General features: G+C 40.4%; 1 protein-coding gene across 1 annotated transcript in view; it reads right to left on the reverse strand.

Annotated features, from left to right (window-relative positions):
- Positions 1 to 216: 216 nt before the first annotated feature.
- Positions 217 to 19,136, reverse strand: part of LOC122903565 (glutamate decarboxylase 1-like) — a 35,634-nt gene continuing 16,714 nt past the window's right edge. Inside the window, exons 12-15 of the mRNA XM_044244387.1 lie at positions 9,989 to 10,138; positions 4,509 to 4,616; positions 2,560 to 2,649; positions 217 to 390 (exon numbers count right to left, since the gene is read on the reverse strand). Coding sequence (XP_044100322.1) covers positions 217 to 390; positions 2,560 to 2,649; positions 4,509 to 4,616; positions 9,989 to 10,138 — 522 coding nt within the window. The remainder of the gene's footprint in view (positions 391 to 2,559; positions 2,650 to 4,508; positions 4,617 to 9,988; positions 10,139 to 19,136) is intronic.

The raw sequence follows: 19,136 nt of genomic DNA on the forward strand, positions 1-19,136 counted from the left end.
CACATTAATGAAAATAACAAATACATGAATGAACTTGAGCTTATTTATCTTCAGTGAACCGGCTTCCCTTTCATCATCTTAGATAGCAAAGGATAAAAGGGAATCTTGAATTCTAAAAGAGGATATACCACTTACAGGATTCCTCTCTTGTTATCTTTAGCAGCAGATTTTTTTAAAGTTGCTGTTCACACTTGTATCCAAGCTCATATTGAAGTCTCATAAATCCTTTCCAAGTCTTTCAATTTCATCAATAAGATAGTCAACATCTGCTCGTCTCGTGGCAGGGTTAGAAAAAACCATTCGAAAAAAATTTACTTTGTCCCCACATGGCTGGTAGTTTATCATAGCTGTGCCGGCCTCTACCATCTGTGCTTTAATCTTTGGAGCAATCTGTGTGTAAATGTAAATATTATTAGAAGGTAATTTTACAAGTACATGGTCTCCCACATTCTAGATGGCTTACATAACTATAATTAGTTCAGAGTAAATAGCAGGCAATTTAAAACTATCAGGGATAATTTTTTAAAAAGATTTTATTTATTTATTTGACAGACAGAGATCAAGTAGGCAGAGAGGCAGGCAGAGAAAGAGGAAGGGAAGCTCTCTGCTGAGCAGAGAGCCCGATATGGGGCTTGATCCCAGGACCCTGGGATCATGACCTGAGCCGAAGGCAGAGGCTTTAACCCACTGAGCCACCCAGGTGCCCCAATCAGGGATAATTTTTAAGAAGAGGCTTAGTATAGGGAAAAAAAATACACCCAGCCTGTTCTATATTCATACTGCTGCTCTCATTACTTCATGACTCACAATGACCAAACACTTAAAATAATATAAATGTGCTAGAATGCATTAAAGAAGGTTTTATGACATTTTGCTTGCATTTATATGGCAATTCAAATAGAAGGATCTGAGAAAGATGTGAGAAGAAACAGGAAATGGGAAAAAATAGTGTATTTTGGTATTGTCAGTTTCATTATTTGAGTTATTGTATTACATGTTGAATTTTTCTACAAGGTCACTATTTTGCAGCAAAAACACAATTACTTTGTAAATTTCACAGGAACAAATTCCGTCTGCGTAACTGTCCTGCACGGCTCTTCCAATGACAGCACATGCGTGAGACCCAATCGCATTAGTGATCTTGGGTTATTATTAGAGGGCAAAGTGGCACTAGTGCTTGGGAAAGCCAGAGGAGGGCATTCTAGAACTCTCCAACTTGCTCCTCTTCTCAAAACTTCAGCTTCTGCACACAGTTCACTTTTAAAATGCCGCAGATGCTATTCATGACTTAACTTCCCATAAGTGTGACGTAATGGCTGCGCAGAAGCAAATATATATACTTATCACCGTTATAGTTGGACATTTATGTAGTCAGGACCAAATAATGTAGTCAAGACAAATGTAGTGTCCTTCCCTACAGAATATTATAGTTAACCAAGATGATCATAAAATAACAGATATTATTATTGCTTGCAACATTGTATGGAATTGTGTCACGGTCTTCCCTTTGCCTTCCATCCAGGAACATGCCCCGAAGAGAGATAGCTCTCTGGCAAGTGAGCGGTGCGCACCTCGGGGGCCAGTTTGCCAGTCTGCATACACGGGCTCTCAGCCAGTGGCCACTGCCCTCACGGAAGATCACGCGTACAGATTTAGAAAACTGTGAAGGGTTTCACTTAAAACTTTCCTCAAACCATAAAATAATTAAACAAGTGGTCTCAGGAGAAGCAGACAGCCAAAAAAACAATCTTTATTTTCACTTAGAACTTCCAAGCCCAGTGCAATTTTGATGACAGAAAAAGCAGAAGGTCTTAAACACCCAAATCAGATAGTTTGTGTTTGGTGTATGGGGGCCAACATATGACCGAACATAAGTGGTCATGACATTGGCATAACTCAAAGTAAAATGTCTATCCATGGTGCATGCTTAAGGTTGGTTAAGAACTTACAATAAATATATGCGATAATTACATACACTGGTAGTGATCCTCTTTATTTTACGTATTTAATTAAGGTAAAAATGAAATATCCCCCATTGTTGTTCATTATTCTCTAATAAAATCTCACATTCTTGCTCAGATGGTCTTTTGATGAGTATTTCAAATTTTGTAACACTTCTCCAACTACCTCTTCTATTGCTGTTCAGTATTATGATTATTTATATTCTTGTCTTCTCTCCTACTAAGCTTTCTTGCCAACCGAGGATTCTGGGTTGTTCTGGCCAACTGGGATTCTATCTAATTCATTTCATACCTCTAACTCCTACTGGAACATCTGATATATATTAATTGATGAATAGATTAAGCAAAGAGTAGGAAACACAGCATATTGCATATCAAGCACTCAGTAAATATTTTTCAATTATAGAAGTTATGACTGGATTAATTTGCAAAATTACTGACATGTTGAGATCGAGCACATCTCTATACAAGTATTAAATTAATGGCTTGGGACCACATGAATACCCGTACTAGCCAATCAAACTAACATATAGACACATTATTTAAAAGGCAATATTAAAATTAAAAACAACACACACACACACACACATACATTTACCTTTTGGAGTTCTTGATCTCTTTCAAAATCTTTTGGGATATGTTTAAGTCTTGGTGGAAAATACCAAAAGCAGACATTGGTGAGCTCAGGCTAAATCAAACATAAAAATTATATAAATATCCTTAAAGCCATACCTAATTCCTTAAGTATTTCAGAGGTATTTTAATGAATTTCATTATTAATATATTTAAAAATAGTTTTTAAGGACCTAATATATGTCGGACTCTAGACACAGAGACAACAAAAATGGTCACTGTCCTCATAGAGTGCTCAGTCTGTCACAGGCTCTTGCTGTCTTTCTCAAAAATCTCTCCTACCACAATTCTTGATGATTTTCCTCTCTAGCCAGGTCGTCCTTGGTGTGCTCTGGTCTGTCAGTTCCCTCCGAGATCATCAACCACCCACTCCATGACCGTTCCTCAAAATATTTTACACAATAATGCTAGTTCCAGTTTCACATTTGAGAAAGGTTCTTTGGATTGAAGTATGGATAATGGATTAGAGAAGAGAACAAGCAAAGAGGGAAGAATATTAGATATTAGAATATTAGGCTCTGATTGTAAGTCAGGAAGGAATGGAGAAGACTTCACTAAAGCAGTGGCTGTGGGTACAGATAGGAGGGTTTACATTTTCAAAATCTTCGACAGAAATAATTAAGCTCTCTCTGTTAGCTTTTCAAGATGAACTCAAATTTTCTGGTTTCAGTGACTGGGTGTCTTTCACATAGATAAAAAATGTAAGAGAACTTTACTTAAATTTAAGCTCATTCCAGAGAGGAAAACAAACTAGTAGAGGATGTATAGTATTAAAAAAACAAAAACAAAACAAAGCAAAACAAAAAAACAACAGCGTTTTGGGCACCTGAGTGGCTCAAATGGTTAAGCATCTGATCCTTGACTTCAACTCAGGTCTTGATCTAGGGTTGTGAGATCCAGCCCCATGTGGGGTCCCACTGGAGCCTGCTTAAGATTCTTTCTCTCGGGGTAGGGTTATGGACATTGGGGAGGGTATGTGCTTTTGGGTAAATTGGAAGGGGAGATGAACCATGAGAGACTATGGACTCTGAAAAACAGTCTGAGGGGTTTGAAGTGGCGGGGGGGTGGGAGGTTGGGGTACCAGGTGGTGGGTATTATAGAGGGCACAGCTTGCATGGAGCACTGGGTGTGGTGAAAAAATAATGAATACTGTTTTTCTGAAAATAAATAAATTGGAAAAAAAAAAGATTATTTCTCTCTCTTTTCTCCCTCCGCTCTCTCTCTCTAGAAAAATTTAAAAATTAAATTAAATTAAAAAAAAAACCCAGTCTCCTTTACTTCTAGTTTCCACTTAAGACTGCAAGAGAGTCACAAAAATTAAGATAATAATATAGTCAGAGGAAGACAATTTCAAAGACAATGTACTTTTTTTTTCCTAACAGTTCTTATTAAAATGGTTTCATGCCATTGGATGGTTGAGTGGGCCTTGGAGAGGAAAATGGACATAATTCTAGCAAAAAATCTCAATTTTTTCCTTAATATCTACTTAATGGCTTAATAATGATCTACCAAAGATTATCATAATTCGAAGTCCACCTTCTCCTATGACCTACTGTCCAGAAACCCAGCTGCATATTATAACATATGAGAAAAAAGCCAGAAACAATTAAATTACTCTTATTCTGTGCCAGAGAAATCAGAAAAGCAATTATAACCAAACAGTTTAAATTGTCTTAAAAATGAAAATATTGAGTATAATTATCAAATAAAAGTCTTTTGGACCCTTGACTTATAAGGCATAAAACTTAAATGAAACAGGTTTTAAAACCTAAATGGTATGCATTTAGATAAGATAAAATATTTATGATAATTGCTAAGTATACTTTTAAAATTATCTCATGTAAGAATCAGATAAGAATACTTAGAGAACAAAATATAAATCCAGTAAATTATTTTAAAAAAAGACATCCTTACCTCTGCATCAAACACAAGCTTAAAGTTATCTTTTTTCTTCAAAACCTTATAGAAGTATTTTGCAAGTTCCATGTATCTGTTGATCTGTGCCTCGAAGCCACGGGTTCCCTATAAGAAAAACAAAATCAAAGTTTCCATTCAAAAGTATGTCCCTTTAAGTTACATTGAAAAAGTTCCTGAAATTGATTACAGTTATTTAAATGTACATTTCAATAAATAAATAAATAAATGTTCTTGATTCATAATGTGATTATTATCCTACTCCTGGTAGGTGTTCTCCATTATCACTTCATTTTTATTGCCAGCTCCTCATCCCACTTTGATCCCTACTGTCTGGGAACTTCAGGCCAGTTACCTAGCCCTCCATGCCCCAGTGTCTAGATCTACATGTTTGCTAAATATTTTGACATGTAATTTTCATCTGTCTAGTATGTAGAGGAAATTTTTAAAAATTACATATACTGTTACAACAGTGGAGGAAATACTACAAAGAAAGCCCTTTGCATACTTGCCAGCAGAATGTATTTCAAAATTAATGACTGTTGAGCTTCTGCTACTTCATAGGCATGTAGTTCAGCGCTTGATACACTTGGTTAAATTTACTCTTAGAAGAACCCTATGAGGTGAGCAACTGAGGCACAGAATTGTCCAGTGTGTCTCCAACCACCTTCTTCCTTTTGTGATTTCTGCTTGTCTCATGGTACTAAGCACTACCAAAGGGGTGACTTTCCCACTTATGTTTTCCTCTGAGAACTTCTCTCTGAATCTCAGACTTTAATATTCAACTGCTTATTCAAATCTCCACTGAAATGACTAATAAACACCTCAGAATGACATGTCCAAGACTCAACTCCTGATCTTTCTACACAAACTTGTTTCTCCCACAGTCTTTCCAATGTCAATAATGTATTAAGTTGATCCTCTAATTGTTAAAGCCCAAAACTTTAAAGCTCTTGTATCCTTGATCTGCTTTTTCTCCTAGTCCGCATATAACTTTTGGTAAATTTCATCAGGTTTACCTTCAAAATGTAATTAGAATCTAATATACCTTAACCTGTCTGCTGCCGGCCCAGTCGGTCTCTCCCCCATTACTGAAATTGCTTCCCAACTGATCTCTTTGTGTCTGTCCACACACCTATAGCCCAAGCTGAGGATATGCATTCATGGTTATTCTGGCTTTACAATCATATGAAATGGTAGAACACATAAGCCTTTATAATTAGAGCTGGCTTCATGGGTATACAACCTGCACAGTCACACAGGCCCTATACTCAGAAGGGTTTTGTGCTTAATTTATTTCTCTGCCATTGCTGTTCTGAAATTCTTTAAAATTTTGCCTTGGGCTTGTGTTTGTAGGTAGAGTAAGGAAAATGTCCTTAATGAGACCATGGAACATGCATGTGAGCTGAGGAGATGCACGCAACTTCCGTGACCTGACACCCTAGTCGCACACAGCTTTTGCCATGTTCAATGAGCAGAGACTTCTACCAGCCCAGTGCTATATGGAGCTCTGTGACTCTCAGTGAAAGTACAGGTGAACACAACTGAGCCATCAGGGATGCTAAGAGACCACACTTCAGGGGCGCCTGGGTGGTCAGTCAGTGGGGCAGCTAGCTGCCTTCGTCTCGGGTCATGGTCCCAGGGTCTTGGGATCAAGCCCCACATCGGGCTCTCTGCTCGGTGGTGAGCCTGTTTCTCTCTCTCCCTCTGCCTGCCTCTCTGCCTATTTGTGTTCTCTCTGTCAAATAAATAAATAAAATCTAAAAAAGAAAGAAAGAAAGAAAGAAAGAAAGCACACTTCATGCTCAAACCAGACCTTGTTTCCAATAGACTTTGTTCCCTTCACTCCTTATCCTTTTCAATGCCTTCAGTGTCTTTCTCCACAGGAAATATACATGTATAGTTTGTGTAATATGTATAACAGGTATGTTTTATATATACAACATATAATATATGTAAAAAATGTAATTATATGAATATGTAGTTAGGACCAACTCTCAAAATTTTGCAGAAACATTTGGAAAAGCCATTGTTAGATCTGAAATGCTTAAGAATAGGAATGATTCACTATCAGTGGACACATTTCTTGTGATAACCACATTTCATCTGATATGCCAGAAATTCTTGAGGGCAATCTGGTTTTCTGGGGGAAGCTATAAACAGTTAAGAAGGGAAGGAGAAAAATTAACAGAAATTTATTGATGAAGAATGTTCCCACTTTTGATTCTTTTTTTTTTTTTTAAAGATTTTATTTATTTATTTGAGAGAGAGACAGTGAGAAAGAGCATGAGCAAGGAGAAGGTCAGAGAGTGAAGCAGACTCCCCATGGAGCTGGGAGCCTGATGTGGGACTCGATCCTGGGACTCCAGGATCACGCCCTGAGCCGAAGGCAGTCGTCCAACCAACTGCGCCACCCAGGCGTCCCCCCACTTTTGATTCTGAGTAAATGAGGCCAAGGATCACCGAAGTGATCACTGTACGGTTTACTTCTCTCCAGGACTTGTGCATAGAGAGCTTTTGGTGGAAATTCATGCGTACTGAGCTGCCACTGAAAAATATCAAGGTATGTGTCCATATTATGAATGCATCTTTAAGCTCTGTGAAAAAAATCTATAAAAGCTGACTATTAAAGGCAATGGCACTTGTAATTTAAGTTTTATTGGTCCCTGTTAGCCCATGTTCTCCAAAAAGCAGACATCATGACGAGATTAAAGGTACCAGGGTCTTATTAGTGGCAACACCTGAGAGGAAGACAGTAGGAGGAGCTGGTTAGACTGTGCGGAAGTCAGGCCCTAAGTGAAGGGGAAAGGGATGCTAAGTGGGGGGAGCTCGCTAGACTACCATGAAGTCTGAGGAAAATTCAGAAAGGCCACTGGGGAAGCCTCACAGCAAGTCAGCCATCAGCAGAGCCTTATGCCCCTCGGGAAGGGGAATGCCTTAGCATCCCTGACAAGCTCAGTCACTGGCTGGGAGAAAACTCCAGGAAACAGCTCCTGGGCAAACATAATTATGAATTTAAGAGAAACAGATGGGGCTTTTGGACAATTAAACTCCCTGTAGCATTCTCATGGCCAAAACAGATTCATTTTATGAATCCAAAACCAGTCCAACTCATGTAGAGAAATTGATGTAAAAGGAAGCTTTTGTGTTATATTTGCTTTTGCATATATAGTTAATGTTTGTAGCATCTTATATTATTATATGATTTTCTCCTCATTTTTATAACCTGAGTATGTTATAGGAAATATGAATTTCATTAACAATGGCTCCTCTTTCTACCATCAATGAAGAATTCATTGCATAATTAGAGCAAAGGAGGACAAAACAGAATTTTTCAAACTTGCAAGTCAACTCTCTTTCCAACCTGCCGTGGATATTTCCTGAAGTTGATTTCCAGAGTGAGAAGTGGTTTTTTCATGGGAAAAGCATTTCCATTCCAGTGTATACTGAGTTTTTATGTAATCATCTGCGCCCACTGAAAGGGTAATAAAATCTTTATCTCCCCAGGAGTCAAATACTTTTCATGCTGGGGTAGAATGGGATAGAAACTTCCTTTTATCTACCAAAAGAAGATTCCTTAGCATTCAGGACGTTAACATGAGCTCTCTCTCCTTCCCTCCCTCTCTCTCAGCATGGGTGTGCCAGCTCATGTACAAGATTCCAGTTTCCTAATTGCAGGTCTCTGCCTATGGTAGAAATCTCCTTTGCACACTTAGATGTGCCACGGCCTTGCCGTGTTGTCCTGAGGGGAACCGGGGTGTGGGAAATTGACACTGAGATATTCTCTAAGTAAATAGTTGATCTTCCTCTGATTCAGAAAACTGTGTTTACAGGAATGATGAAGTACATAAATATAGAAACTAAGTATTCATTGGTCATATCTGCTTTGTAGAAGGCCAGACAAGGTGGCCCAAGTACACAATTCTCTGATGGTCTGGCTTAATCCAGGCCAAACGTGCTCATCTGTACCTTTTGGACCGCAGGTGACAGGCCATTAGCAGGTAATAGAACCAGTTAAGTGGGTCATACCAGCTTTTCTTTCAAAGAGAAAGAGTAGGATAAAAAAATATTAGAGAATTTCATATTATAAGGTATTTTCTTGAAACGTCTGTTTTAATTATGTGTGTGTATACAATTACTGGGCCACAACATAAAATGTATTTCTTACTATCGATTGCATTAACAAGGTTAAATGCCACTCCTTTATTGTATAAAGGTATAGATGAACTATATGATCCTTTTCCTAATCCCTTACATACATAATTTCCTATTTAAACATTTTGGTACATATTGAGCAGTTGCTAGTTCAATGATAAACCTTTTGGCCAGTATCTAGGGGTATATACTTGTTTAAGGTAAGTCAAGGTATATGCCGTGACTAACAGCTAAGCTTTGGCAGAACCAGCAATGTCTTATAGAATTCAGGAGGCCCAGGAGAATATTTACATAAATAAAATCTATACAGAGTCAGACTGAGGGGTATTTGGATTTTCCAGTGTCTGAGAGAGCTACACAAAATTTTGGGCTTCATGTTTTCAAAAATTTGAACTTAGAATAAAGGAAGTTCTAACAAAATTTCTGAAGTGGATATCTAAAAATCTTCAGAAAAAGAACTTAGAGAATGCCTATCTTCAAATATTGAAAATTATCAGTGAACCTCCAAGACGAACTAATGCCTGATTGTCTTCCCGAGTAACTAATGATCTTGTATGAGAGTGCAGACTATACTTTAGGTTACTGCTGGGCGACTTCTCTGAAAAGAGGTGCCTCTGGTTTTGTGCTAATAGATTTCTAACAACAACAACAACTACTACTACAAAAAAGACTTCAACTTAAACAGCAGCATTGGTAATACATTATAGATGGCGTTGGCTCATCTCAGAACTTTCTGCACAGAACCCAGTGTCCATCTTTCTATGGAGGACCGGGAATGGAGTGATAGAAAGAGCTTCTCAAAGCATGCCAATTATTTCAGTGAAAACTTACAAATAAGGGGCAGGCAAAGGGTACAGAACATGTCCTGCTATGGTCATAATCTTCGGAGAGACCATGTGCTGACCTTGACTCCAAGGCAGACTGCACACCCATGTAATAAGTAAGGGCTCACGTCTGAGAATCTATGTTGACTTCAAGTCTACCTGACTATTAACAATTCCAATGAGTAGGAGGGAAAAATTATTTTTTTTTAAAGTTGCAGACAAGTTTATATTCTTAACAGATTTTTATTCCTACAGTTTGGTAGAGTATATAGCGACAGTGGAACATGCCAATTTTTTTTTCCACCTCAGTTAGAATTTAGACCTGAGAAGCCAACTTGTCATCTGTAATTAGAAATACAGAGGTTTCCTTGAGAGATTTAGGTAAATAAGGAGGCTAAAGCTTTGGAAAAGATGCCCAAACAGAACTCTAAAAATAATGGAATAGTCTATCCTCTTTATCCAAATGAAGAGGACCTAATAAAAGGGACGACAAATTCCTACCTTTGCTTTCCACATTAACCACAGCTTAAAGACATCAACATGTCGGCCGCACTGAATGGTTTTATCTCCAGCGTCGAAGTCCACATTGTAGAGTTTATCTGGCTGGAAAAGACAGCCAGCTCGCATCTGGTTGCATGCTTCCAGAAGACCCTAAAGAAGGAATAATATATCTATATGCAGGTTATATGCATTCAATAAGAAGCCACCACTATTTATTTCAATTAACTTAGCATTTCTACTCTACCTGCACTTTTGGGGGGGGTACCTTCATTTATTTTATTTTTTAAAATTTTAGGAACTTTTGTATTTTAATTCCAGTAAAGTTAACATACGGTGTTATATTCATTTCAGGTGTGCAATGTAGTGATTGGACAATTCTGTATGTTACTCAGTGCATGCACTTTTAAAGAGAATTTTGTTTATTTTATATAAAAAATGCTACTTTTCTAGGATGTTAGTGCATCTACTTGTTCTTTGGGTTTATCTGGAACAACAGATTGTGTAATTGGTGTAACACGATTTCTCTATTTCTCTCTAACTTTTCTCAGAGTTCTTGAGGTTTTGCTGCTTTTTTGAAACTACTTGCTACTGTGTATTGAAGTTAATGAGAACTGAGGGCCTTGTTCACTTGCACTAAACTATCCCATGAATCAGCCGTTTGGGTTCCTGTCAACAAAGTGCTCTGAGAGTCACAGTTGGTGGAGAATAAAGTAATCCATTCATTTAATTTTGTGCTTCTCTCGTAAAAGATGTTGAAAGAATGGAGAAACATTTCCTTTGGATGGTTAAGAAGTAATCACTAGAGGGGTGCCTGGGTGACTCAGTGGGTTAAGCCTCTCCTTTTGGCTCAGGTCATGATCTCAGGGTCCTGGGATTGAGCCCCACATCGGGCTCTCTGCTCGGTGGGGAGCCTGCTTCCCCCTGTCTCTCTGCCTGCCTCTCTGCCTACTTGCGATCTCTGTCAAAGGAATAAATAAAATCTTAAAAAAAAAAAAAAAAGAAGAAGAAGTAATCACTAGAGAAAAGGTATGCTTCCCGTCCCCCAGTTAAAGAGAGGCTTTTCTCAAAGGGTGTGTTCAGAGAGAGCACGACCCAGGCAAACGCACATGCGCAGACGGGGTACTGTTTAAGTAGACATGAAGCTCTACTTTCGTACAAGAAGCAAATAACAATATATTTATTATGTGTTTATTATAACTGGCCTCTTCACAACTAGTACGTCATTTGAGCCTCACAGAAAACTCACAGCTGAGGTACTATTGTGTATCAATTTGCAGACTGAGGAAACGGATACATCAACATATTGAGCAATTTTCAAGGTCACATAACCTAACAGTGATCGATCTGGGATCTTTCTTGCAGTTTGTGGAAGGCTAACTTCAAAGGAAAAATCTCACACTCCTTTGTTTAGGATGGGCTTGTGGATCTAGGCAAAGGAGCACAATGTGGTGGCAAGAACTGAAGTAGTTAGGGTAAAAGGAACAGAAATGATACCTTGAAAAGAGTGCCTTAGTGTCTACATGTTGGGAATCCTCCTCACACGTGAAAATATTTTCTCTTTAGTCTATTTCAAACTCCTTAATGTTATGTTAGCAAGAGCTGGAGACTATTTAAAATACTTTAAAACATATAATCAGTATAGTTTTATCTACTCTCCTGACGTGATGAGTAAGCTACAGTTAGTCATAGTTACCCCCAACTGTCTCGCGCTGTGCAGGGCCATGGAGTTGCGGCGAGCAAGGGTGGACATGCCCTGCCCCACTGACCTTACAACCTGGGCTGCTCGGGGGTGGGTGGGTTGAACCAAATGTGGCATACGTGGATGTGAAATTGTATCCAGGATAAATGTTAGGAAGGAATTTCACAGTATTGGGATATTCTGCTCTAAGGGTCAAGGATTTCAATTCGTCAGAAAGTCTAGGAAGGCTTCCAGAGAAAAGTCATTTTAGAGCTCAGTAGGAGCTAAACGAGGAAGATGCTGGGGGAAGGTGTGGGAGACAAAGTGGAGCCACCCCTGGATAGGTAGGAGGAGAAACTCCTGCCAAGGTCACAGGGGCTGAGCTGCATGGCTCCTTCGTGGAAGTGAGGGCAGGTCAAGGGATATCAAGGGCAGAAAGCAAAAGGAAGCACAGGATGAATGGGAGAGTGGAGAAGGGCATGGGGCTGTACCTCCCAGGCCTTGTAGGCCACGTCAGGGATTTCAATCCCCATCCTAAAAGCAATGAGGAGCCACGGAATGGGTTTCAGTTTTGCATTATGAAAAAGCCCTCCTGGATGAAAGAGATTGACGTGATTAGCACTTCATTTCAAAAACAGATGGCACTTCCTTTCCCTTACACAATTAAATAAAAGAAATTGAAAATTAGTTTTAATTGTATTTTATGTAGAGTTACAGCAAAATATATATACTTATAGTGCCTTTTGAGTATCAGAAAATATATTAATATTGAATACACTTGGTTTAAGTGGCTCATTAAGGCATGAGTCAAAATGGTCTAATGTGAAACCTTAGGCACTCAGATCGTTTAATAGATAAGAATCAAATGCTCCTCTTAATTTAAGGATACACCACAATAGGCTTATTTTCCAGAGATGACCTTAAAAATAGTGAAAGCTTTAGTAGTTTGGGGGTTCTGTTCTCCCTCCACTGACAATCTATCTGTCTTTAGGAAAAGATAAAAAGGAGTATAAAACAAGAAAACAGAAACTGAACTTATTTGAGGAACACATGATATGTGGTAAGAGAATAAAATGTACTATTTCAATATACTCATTATGGGTGAAGAAATCAGGGAAGACGGCCAAACATTTGTTTTTGGGTCCTAAACATAAAGGTATCAGAAATCTGAACGTTGAGGACAGACCTGTCAGCAACAGGAAGAGGGAGCAAACTCCGAAGCTTCTTCAAGAAAACAAATGTAGTCAAACTGTCATTTCTGGGTATGGGACACACAGGAACAGACAGGAAGGAGTAGCTTATTAACCTGTAGGCTTCAAACACAAGGCAGCCGCCCTTTTATTGATGGGATATGGAAAGAATATGGCTGCCATGTGGCCAACTTCACAGTCTGAAGCAGATCTCAAAGTGCCAGCCTGCACTTCTGAGAAAGAACAAAGACTCTCTCAGAAGAGGCAAAGTGGTTGGGGTGCCTGGGTGACTCAGGTGGTTAAGCTTTTGCCCTCGGCTCAGGTCATGATCTCAGGGTCCTGGGATCAAGTCCCGCATGGGGCTCCTTATTCATCAGGGAGCCTGCTTCTCCCTCTGCCTGCTCTGCCTGATGCCCCCACCCCCCAGCTTGTGCTCTCTCTGACAAATAAATAAAATCTTAAAAAAAAAAAAAGAAGAGACAAAGTGGGCACTGAGTACTCAAGAGTGAGTTTCTTAGAGGATAGAAGATGGCGGGGTACTAGGAAGAGGCGTCTTTTCAGCTGGTACCCCAAAGTGAGCTGATTACCTACCAAAGAACTCTGATCACCCATGAAATCAGCCTGAGATCAGAATTATACACGTCTGGATCTCTACAGGGGCAGAAGACGCCAGTGAGCAGGTAAAGCGGAATGGGAACAGCGGACTGATATCGGAAGATAAACAAAAGGGGGAGGGAGCCACCAGAGGCGACCGGTGGGAAAGTAATACCCCGATACGAGCGAGAGTGCCCTGAGTCTGGGGACCAGCATTAACTCGGAGACTGGTTGAAAGCACTCCAAAAGAGCAAAGGATCGCGGGGGCGGCTAGGGACAGGGGCTTGAGTCCCCGGTCCCAGACGGCCTCCCCGGCGCAGAGGCAGAGAGAGTGCGGCGGAGAAACCGGCTCCTGGTCCCTAAGCCGCCAGCGTGCCCCAGAGCGCGGGGTTCCGGCTCCTGTGAGGGGATGGGAGCTGCGCCGTCTGCAGAACGCGCGCTAGCCCTACCACAAAGCTTGAGATGCGCGCGCACGTCGCTCCAGCTCTCCTGGGTTTCTAAGGCCCTGGGGCGCTTCTTGACCCGGGCCATTGTTTCAAAGTCTAAGCCTCGCGCGCACGAAACTCTTCCCCGGACAGAGGCGCGCAAAAGCCCAGCCTGCGGCTTACGGACCAGCGCCCCGTTCTCAGTGCCCCAGACGCGCGCCCGACCCACAGCCGCCTCTGAAAAGAGGTGCGCGCAAGCCGGGCACTCCCAGCCCCGGCCAGCGGCAAAATCTCAGTGTGCGATCGCTGCTTGGAACCTCTCTGGCGGTCAGGAGCTCCCAGACAGCCGCCACTGCCTTGGCTTTGGGGACGAGCAAAAGATCCTGCGCCCCCAGGGTCTTTAACTTGGAACCTGCACTGCCAGCATCCAAGGGGGAATTTATTCAGCTTCTGCACCCAGACTGAGGCTTCTGAGACGGAGATCAGGAAGTGTTCCAGGGTGCACCTTGACTGCACCAGAGTTGATACATCCAGCTACATCTGTTCAGTCTTCTCCCACCAAAATGACTAGGAGGAGGAATGCCCAACAGAAGAAAAATACAGAGGATGGACCTTCCGCAACAGAGCTAACGGCTATCAACATAGACAATATGTCGGAAAGAGAATTCAGGCTAACAATTATCCAGGCAATAGCTAGGTTGGAGAAAGCCATGGATGACCAAACAGAATTGATTAGAGCCGAACTGAAAGCGACCAGACAGGATGTTCACAATGTTAGGGCGGAGCTTAAAGCTACCAGGGAGGAGGTCCACAATGCTCTCAATGAGTTCCAATCCAATCTAAACTCTCTCAAAGCTAGGGTAACTGAGACAGAAGATAGAATTAGTGATCTGGAAGACAAACAGATAGAGAGAAAGGATCAGGAGGAAGCCTGGAACAAACAGCTTAGATCCCACGAAAGCAGAATTAGGGAAATAAGTGATGCCATGAAGCGTTCCAACGTCAGAATTATTGGAATTCCTGAAGGGGAGGAGAAAGAAAGAAGTCTAGAAGATGTCGTGGAACAAGTCCTTCATGAAAACTTTCCGAATCTCGCGAATGAAACCAGCGTTCATGTACTAGAGGCTGAACGGTCTCCACCCAAGATTATACACTCCAAAAAAACATCACGACACCTGATAGTCAAATTGAGAAATTATAATTGTAGGTATAATCTCTTGAAAGCTGCCAGGGCAAAGAGGCTCCTTACTTACAGAGGGAAGCCCATCAGAATAACGTCAGACCTGTCCACAGAGACCTGGCAAGCCAGAAGAGGCTGGCAAGATATATTCAGGGCACTAAATGAGAAGAACATGCAGCCAAGAATACTTTATCCAGCAAGACTGACATTCAAAATGGATGGAGAGATAAAGAGTTTCCAAGACCGGCAAGACTTAAAAGACTATGCAACCACCAAGCCGATACTGCAGGAAATATTAAGGGGGGTTCTATAAAAGAGGAAAAATCCCAAGAATAGCATTGAACAGAAATATAGAGACAGTCTACAGAAAGAAAGACTTCAAAGGTAACTCGATGTCAATAAAAACGTATCTATCAATAATCACTCTCAATGTGAATGGCCTCAATGCACCCATAAAACGGCACAGGGTTGCAGATTGGATAAAACGACAGGACCCATCCATATGCTGTCTACAAGAGACCCATTTTGAACCTAAAGATACACGCAGACTGAAAGTGAAGGGGTGGAGAAGCATCTTTCATGCCAATGGGACTCAAAAGAAGGCTGGGGTAGCGATTCTCATATCAGATAAATTAGACTTCAAACTAAAGACTGTAGTCAGAGATACAGAAGGACACTACATAATCCTTAAAGGGACTATCCACCAAGATGATCTAACAATTGTAAATATCTATGCTCCCAATATGGGAGCAGCCAATTACTTAAGAAAACTGTTAATCAAGATAAAGAGTCATATTGATATGAATACACTAATCGTAGGTGATCTTAACACGCCTCTTTCAGAATTAGACAGATCATCGAAGCAGAAAATCAATAAAGAAACAAGAGCATTGAACGACACATTGGACCAGATGGACCTCATAGATATATACAGAACATTCCACCCTAAAACAGCAGAATACTCATTCTTCTCAAGTGCACACGGAACCTTCTCCAGAATAGACCACATACTGGGTCACAAATCAGGACTCAGCCGATACCAAAAGACTGAGATGATTCCCTGCATATTCTCAGATCACAATGCTTTGAAACTGGAGCTCAATCACAAGGAAAAGTTCCGAAGGAACTCAAACACCTGGAAGCTAAAGACCACCTTGCTTAAGAATGCTTGGATCAACCAGGAGATCAAAGAAGAACTGAAACAATTCATGGAAACCAATGAGAATGAAGACACTTCGGTCCAAAACCTATGGGATACAGCAAAGGCGGTCCTAAGGGGAAAATATATAGCCATCCAAGCCTTGCTCAAAAAAATTGAAAAATCCAGAACACACCAGCTGTCTCTACACCTTAAAGAACTGGAGGATCAACAACAAATCAAACCAACTCCACACATAAGAAGGGAAATCATCAAGATTAGAGCTGAGATCAATGAGGGAGAAACCAGAGATACAGTAGAACGTATCAATGAAACTAGAAGCTGGTTTTTTGAAAGAATCAATAAGATCGATAAGCCACTGGCTACACTAATCCAAAAGAAAAGAGAGAAATCCCAAATTCATAAAATTATGAATGAAAGGGGAGAGATCACAACTAACACCAAGGAAGTAGAAACAATCATCAGAAGTTACTACGAACAGTTATATGCCAATAAGCTTAGCAACCTTGATGAAATGGATGCATTCCTGGAAAAATATAAACTACCAAAATTGAACCAGGAAGAAATCGACAACCTGAATAGACCGATATCTAATAACGAGATTGAAGCAGTGATCAAAAATCTCCCAAAAAACAAGAGCCCAGGACCTGACGGATTCCCTGGGGAATTCTACCAAACCTTCCAAGAAGAAATAACACCTATTCTCCTGAAGCTGTTTCAAAAAATTGAAGCAGAAGGAAAACTTCCAGACTCTTTCTATGAAGCCAGCATTACCCTGATCCCCAAACCAGGCAAGGACCATACCAAAAAGGAGAATTTCAGACCAATATCACTGATGAATGTGGATGCTAAGATTCTCAACAAGATCCTAGCCAACAGGATCCAACAACACATTAAAAAGATTATCCACCATGATCAGGTGGGATTCATCCCTGGGCTACAAGGATGGTTCAACATTCGTAAATCAATCAATGTGATACAACAAATTAATAGGAGAAGAGAGAAGAACCACATGGTCCTCTCAATTGATGCAGAAAAAGCATTTGACAAAATCCAACATCCGTTCCTGATTAAAACGCTTCAAAGTATAGGGATAGAGGGAACATTCCTGAACCTCATCAAATCTATCTATGAAAGACCCACAGCAAATATCATCCTCAATGGGAAAAAGCTTGCAGCCTTCCCGTTGAGATCAGGAACAAGACAAGGATGCCCACTTTCACCACTCTTGTTCAACATAGTATTAGAAGTCCTAGCAACAGCAATCAGACAACAGAGAGAAATAAAAGGTATCCAAATTGGTAATGAAGAAGTCAAACTCTCTCTCTTCGCAGATGACATGATTCTTTATATGGAAAACCCAAAAGACTCCACCCCCAAACTACTAGAACTCATACAGCAATTCAGCAGCGTGGCAGGATACAAAGTCAATGTGCAGAAATCAGTGGCTTTCTTATACACTAACAAGGAAAATACAGAAAGGGAAATTAGAGAATCGATTCCATTTACTATAGCACCAAGAACCATAAGATACCTGGGAATAAACCTAACTAAAGAGGTAAAGGATCTATACTTGAGGAACTATAGAACACTCATGAAAGAAATTGAAGAAGACACAAAAAGATGGAAGACCATTCCATGCTCTTGGATCGGAAGAATAAACATCGTTAAAATGTCTATACTGCCTAGAGCAATCTATACTTTTAATGCCATTCCGATCAAAATTCCACCGGCATTCTTCAAAGAGCTGGAGCAAATAATCCTAAAATTTGTATGGAATCAGAAGAGACCCCGAATCGCTAAGGAAACGTTGAAAAACAAAAATAAAGCTGGCGGCATCACCTTACCTGATTTCAAGCTTTATTACAAAGCTGTGATCACCAAGACAGCATGGTACTGGCATAAAAACAGACACATAGACCAGTGGAACAGAGTAGAGAGCCCTGATATGGACCCTCAACTCTATGGTCAATTAATCTTCGACAAAACAGGAAAAAATATACAGTGGAAAAAAGACAGTCTCTTCAATAAATGGTGCTGGGAAAACTGGACAGCTATATGTAGAAGAATGAAACTCGACCATTCTCTTACACCGTACACAAAGATCAACTCAAAATGGATAAAAGACCTCAACGTGAGACAGGAATCTATCAGAATCTTAGAGGAGAACATAGGCAGTAATCTCTTCGATATCAGCCACAGCAACTTCTTTCAAGATACGTCTCCAAAGGCAAAGGAAACAAAAGCGAAAATAGACTTCTGGGACTTCATCAAAATCAAAAGCTTCTGCACAGCAAAGGAAACAGTCAAAAAAACAAAGAGGCAACCCACGGAATGGGAGAAGATATTTGCAAATGACAGTACAGACAAAAGGTTGATATCCAGGATCTATAATGAACTCCTCAAACTCAACCCACACGAAACAGACAAACACATCAAAAAATGGGCAGAAGATATGAACAGACACTTCTCCAATCAAGAAATACAAATGGCTATCAGACACATGAAAAAATGCTCATCATCATTAGCCCTCAGGGAGATTCAAATTAAAACCACATTGAGATATCACCTTACACCAGTTAGAATGGCCAAAATTAACAAAACAGGAAACAACATGTGTTGGAGAGGATGTGGAGAAAGGGGAACCCTCTTACACTGTTGGTGGGAATGCAAGTTGGTGCAGCCTCTTTGGAGAACAGTGTGGAGATTCCTCAAGAAATTAAAAATAGAGCTTCCCTACGACCCTGCAATTGCACTCCTGGGTATTTACCCCAAAGATACAGATGTCGTGAAAAGAAGGGCCATCTGTACCCCAATGTTTATAGCAGCAATGGCCACAGTCGCCAAACTATGGAAAGAACCAAGATGCCCTTCAACGGATGAATGGATAAGGAAGATGTGGTCCATATACACTATGGAGTA

This window comes from Neovison vison, chromosome 3 (assembly GCF_020171115.1).
Source record: "Neovison vison isolate M4711 chromosome 3, ASM_NN_V1, whole genome shotgun sequence".
In the NCBI taxonomy this organism is placed as follows: domain Eukaryota; kingdom Metazoa; phylum Chordata; class Mammalia; order Carnivora; family Mustelidae; genus Neogale; species Neogale vison.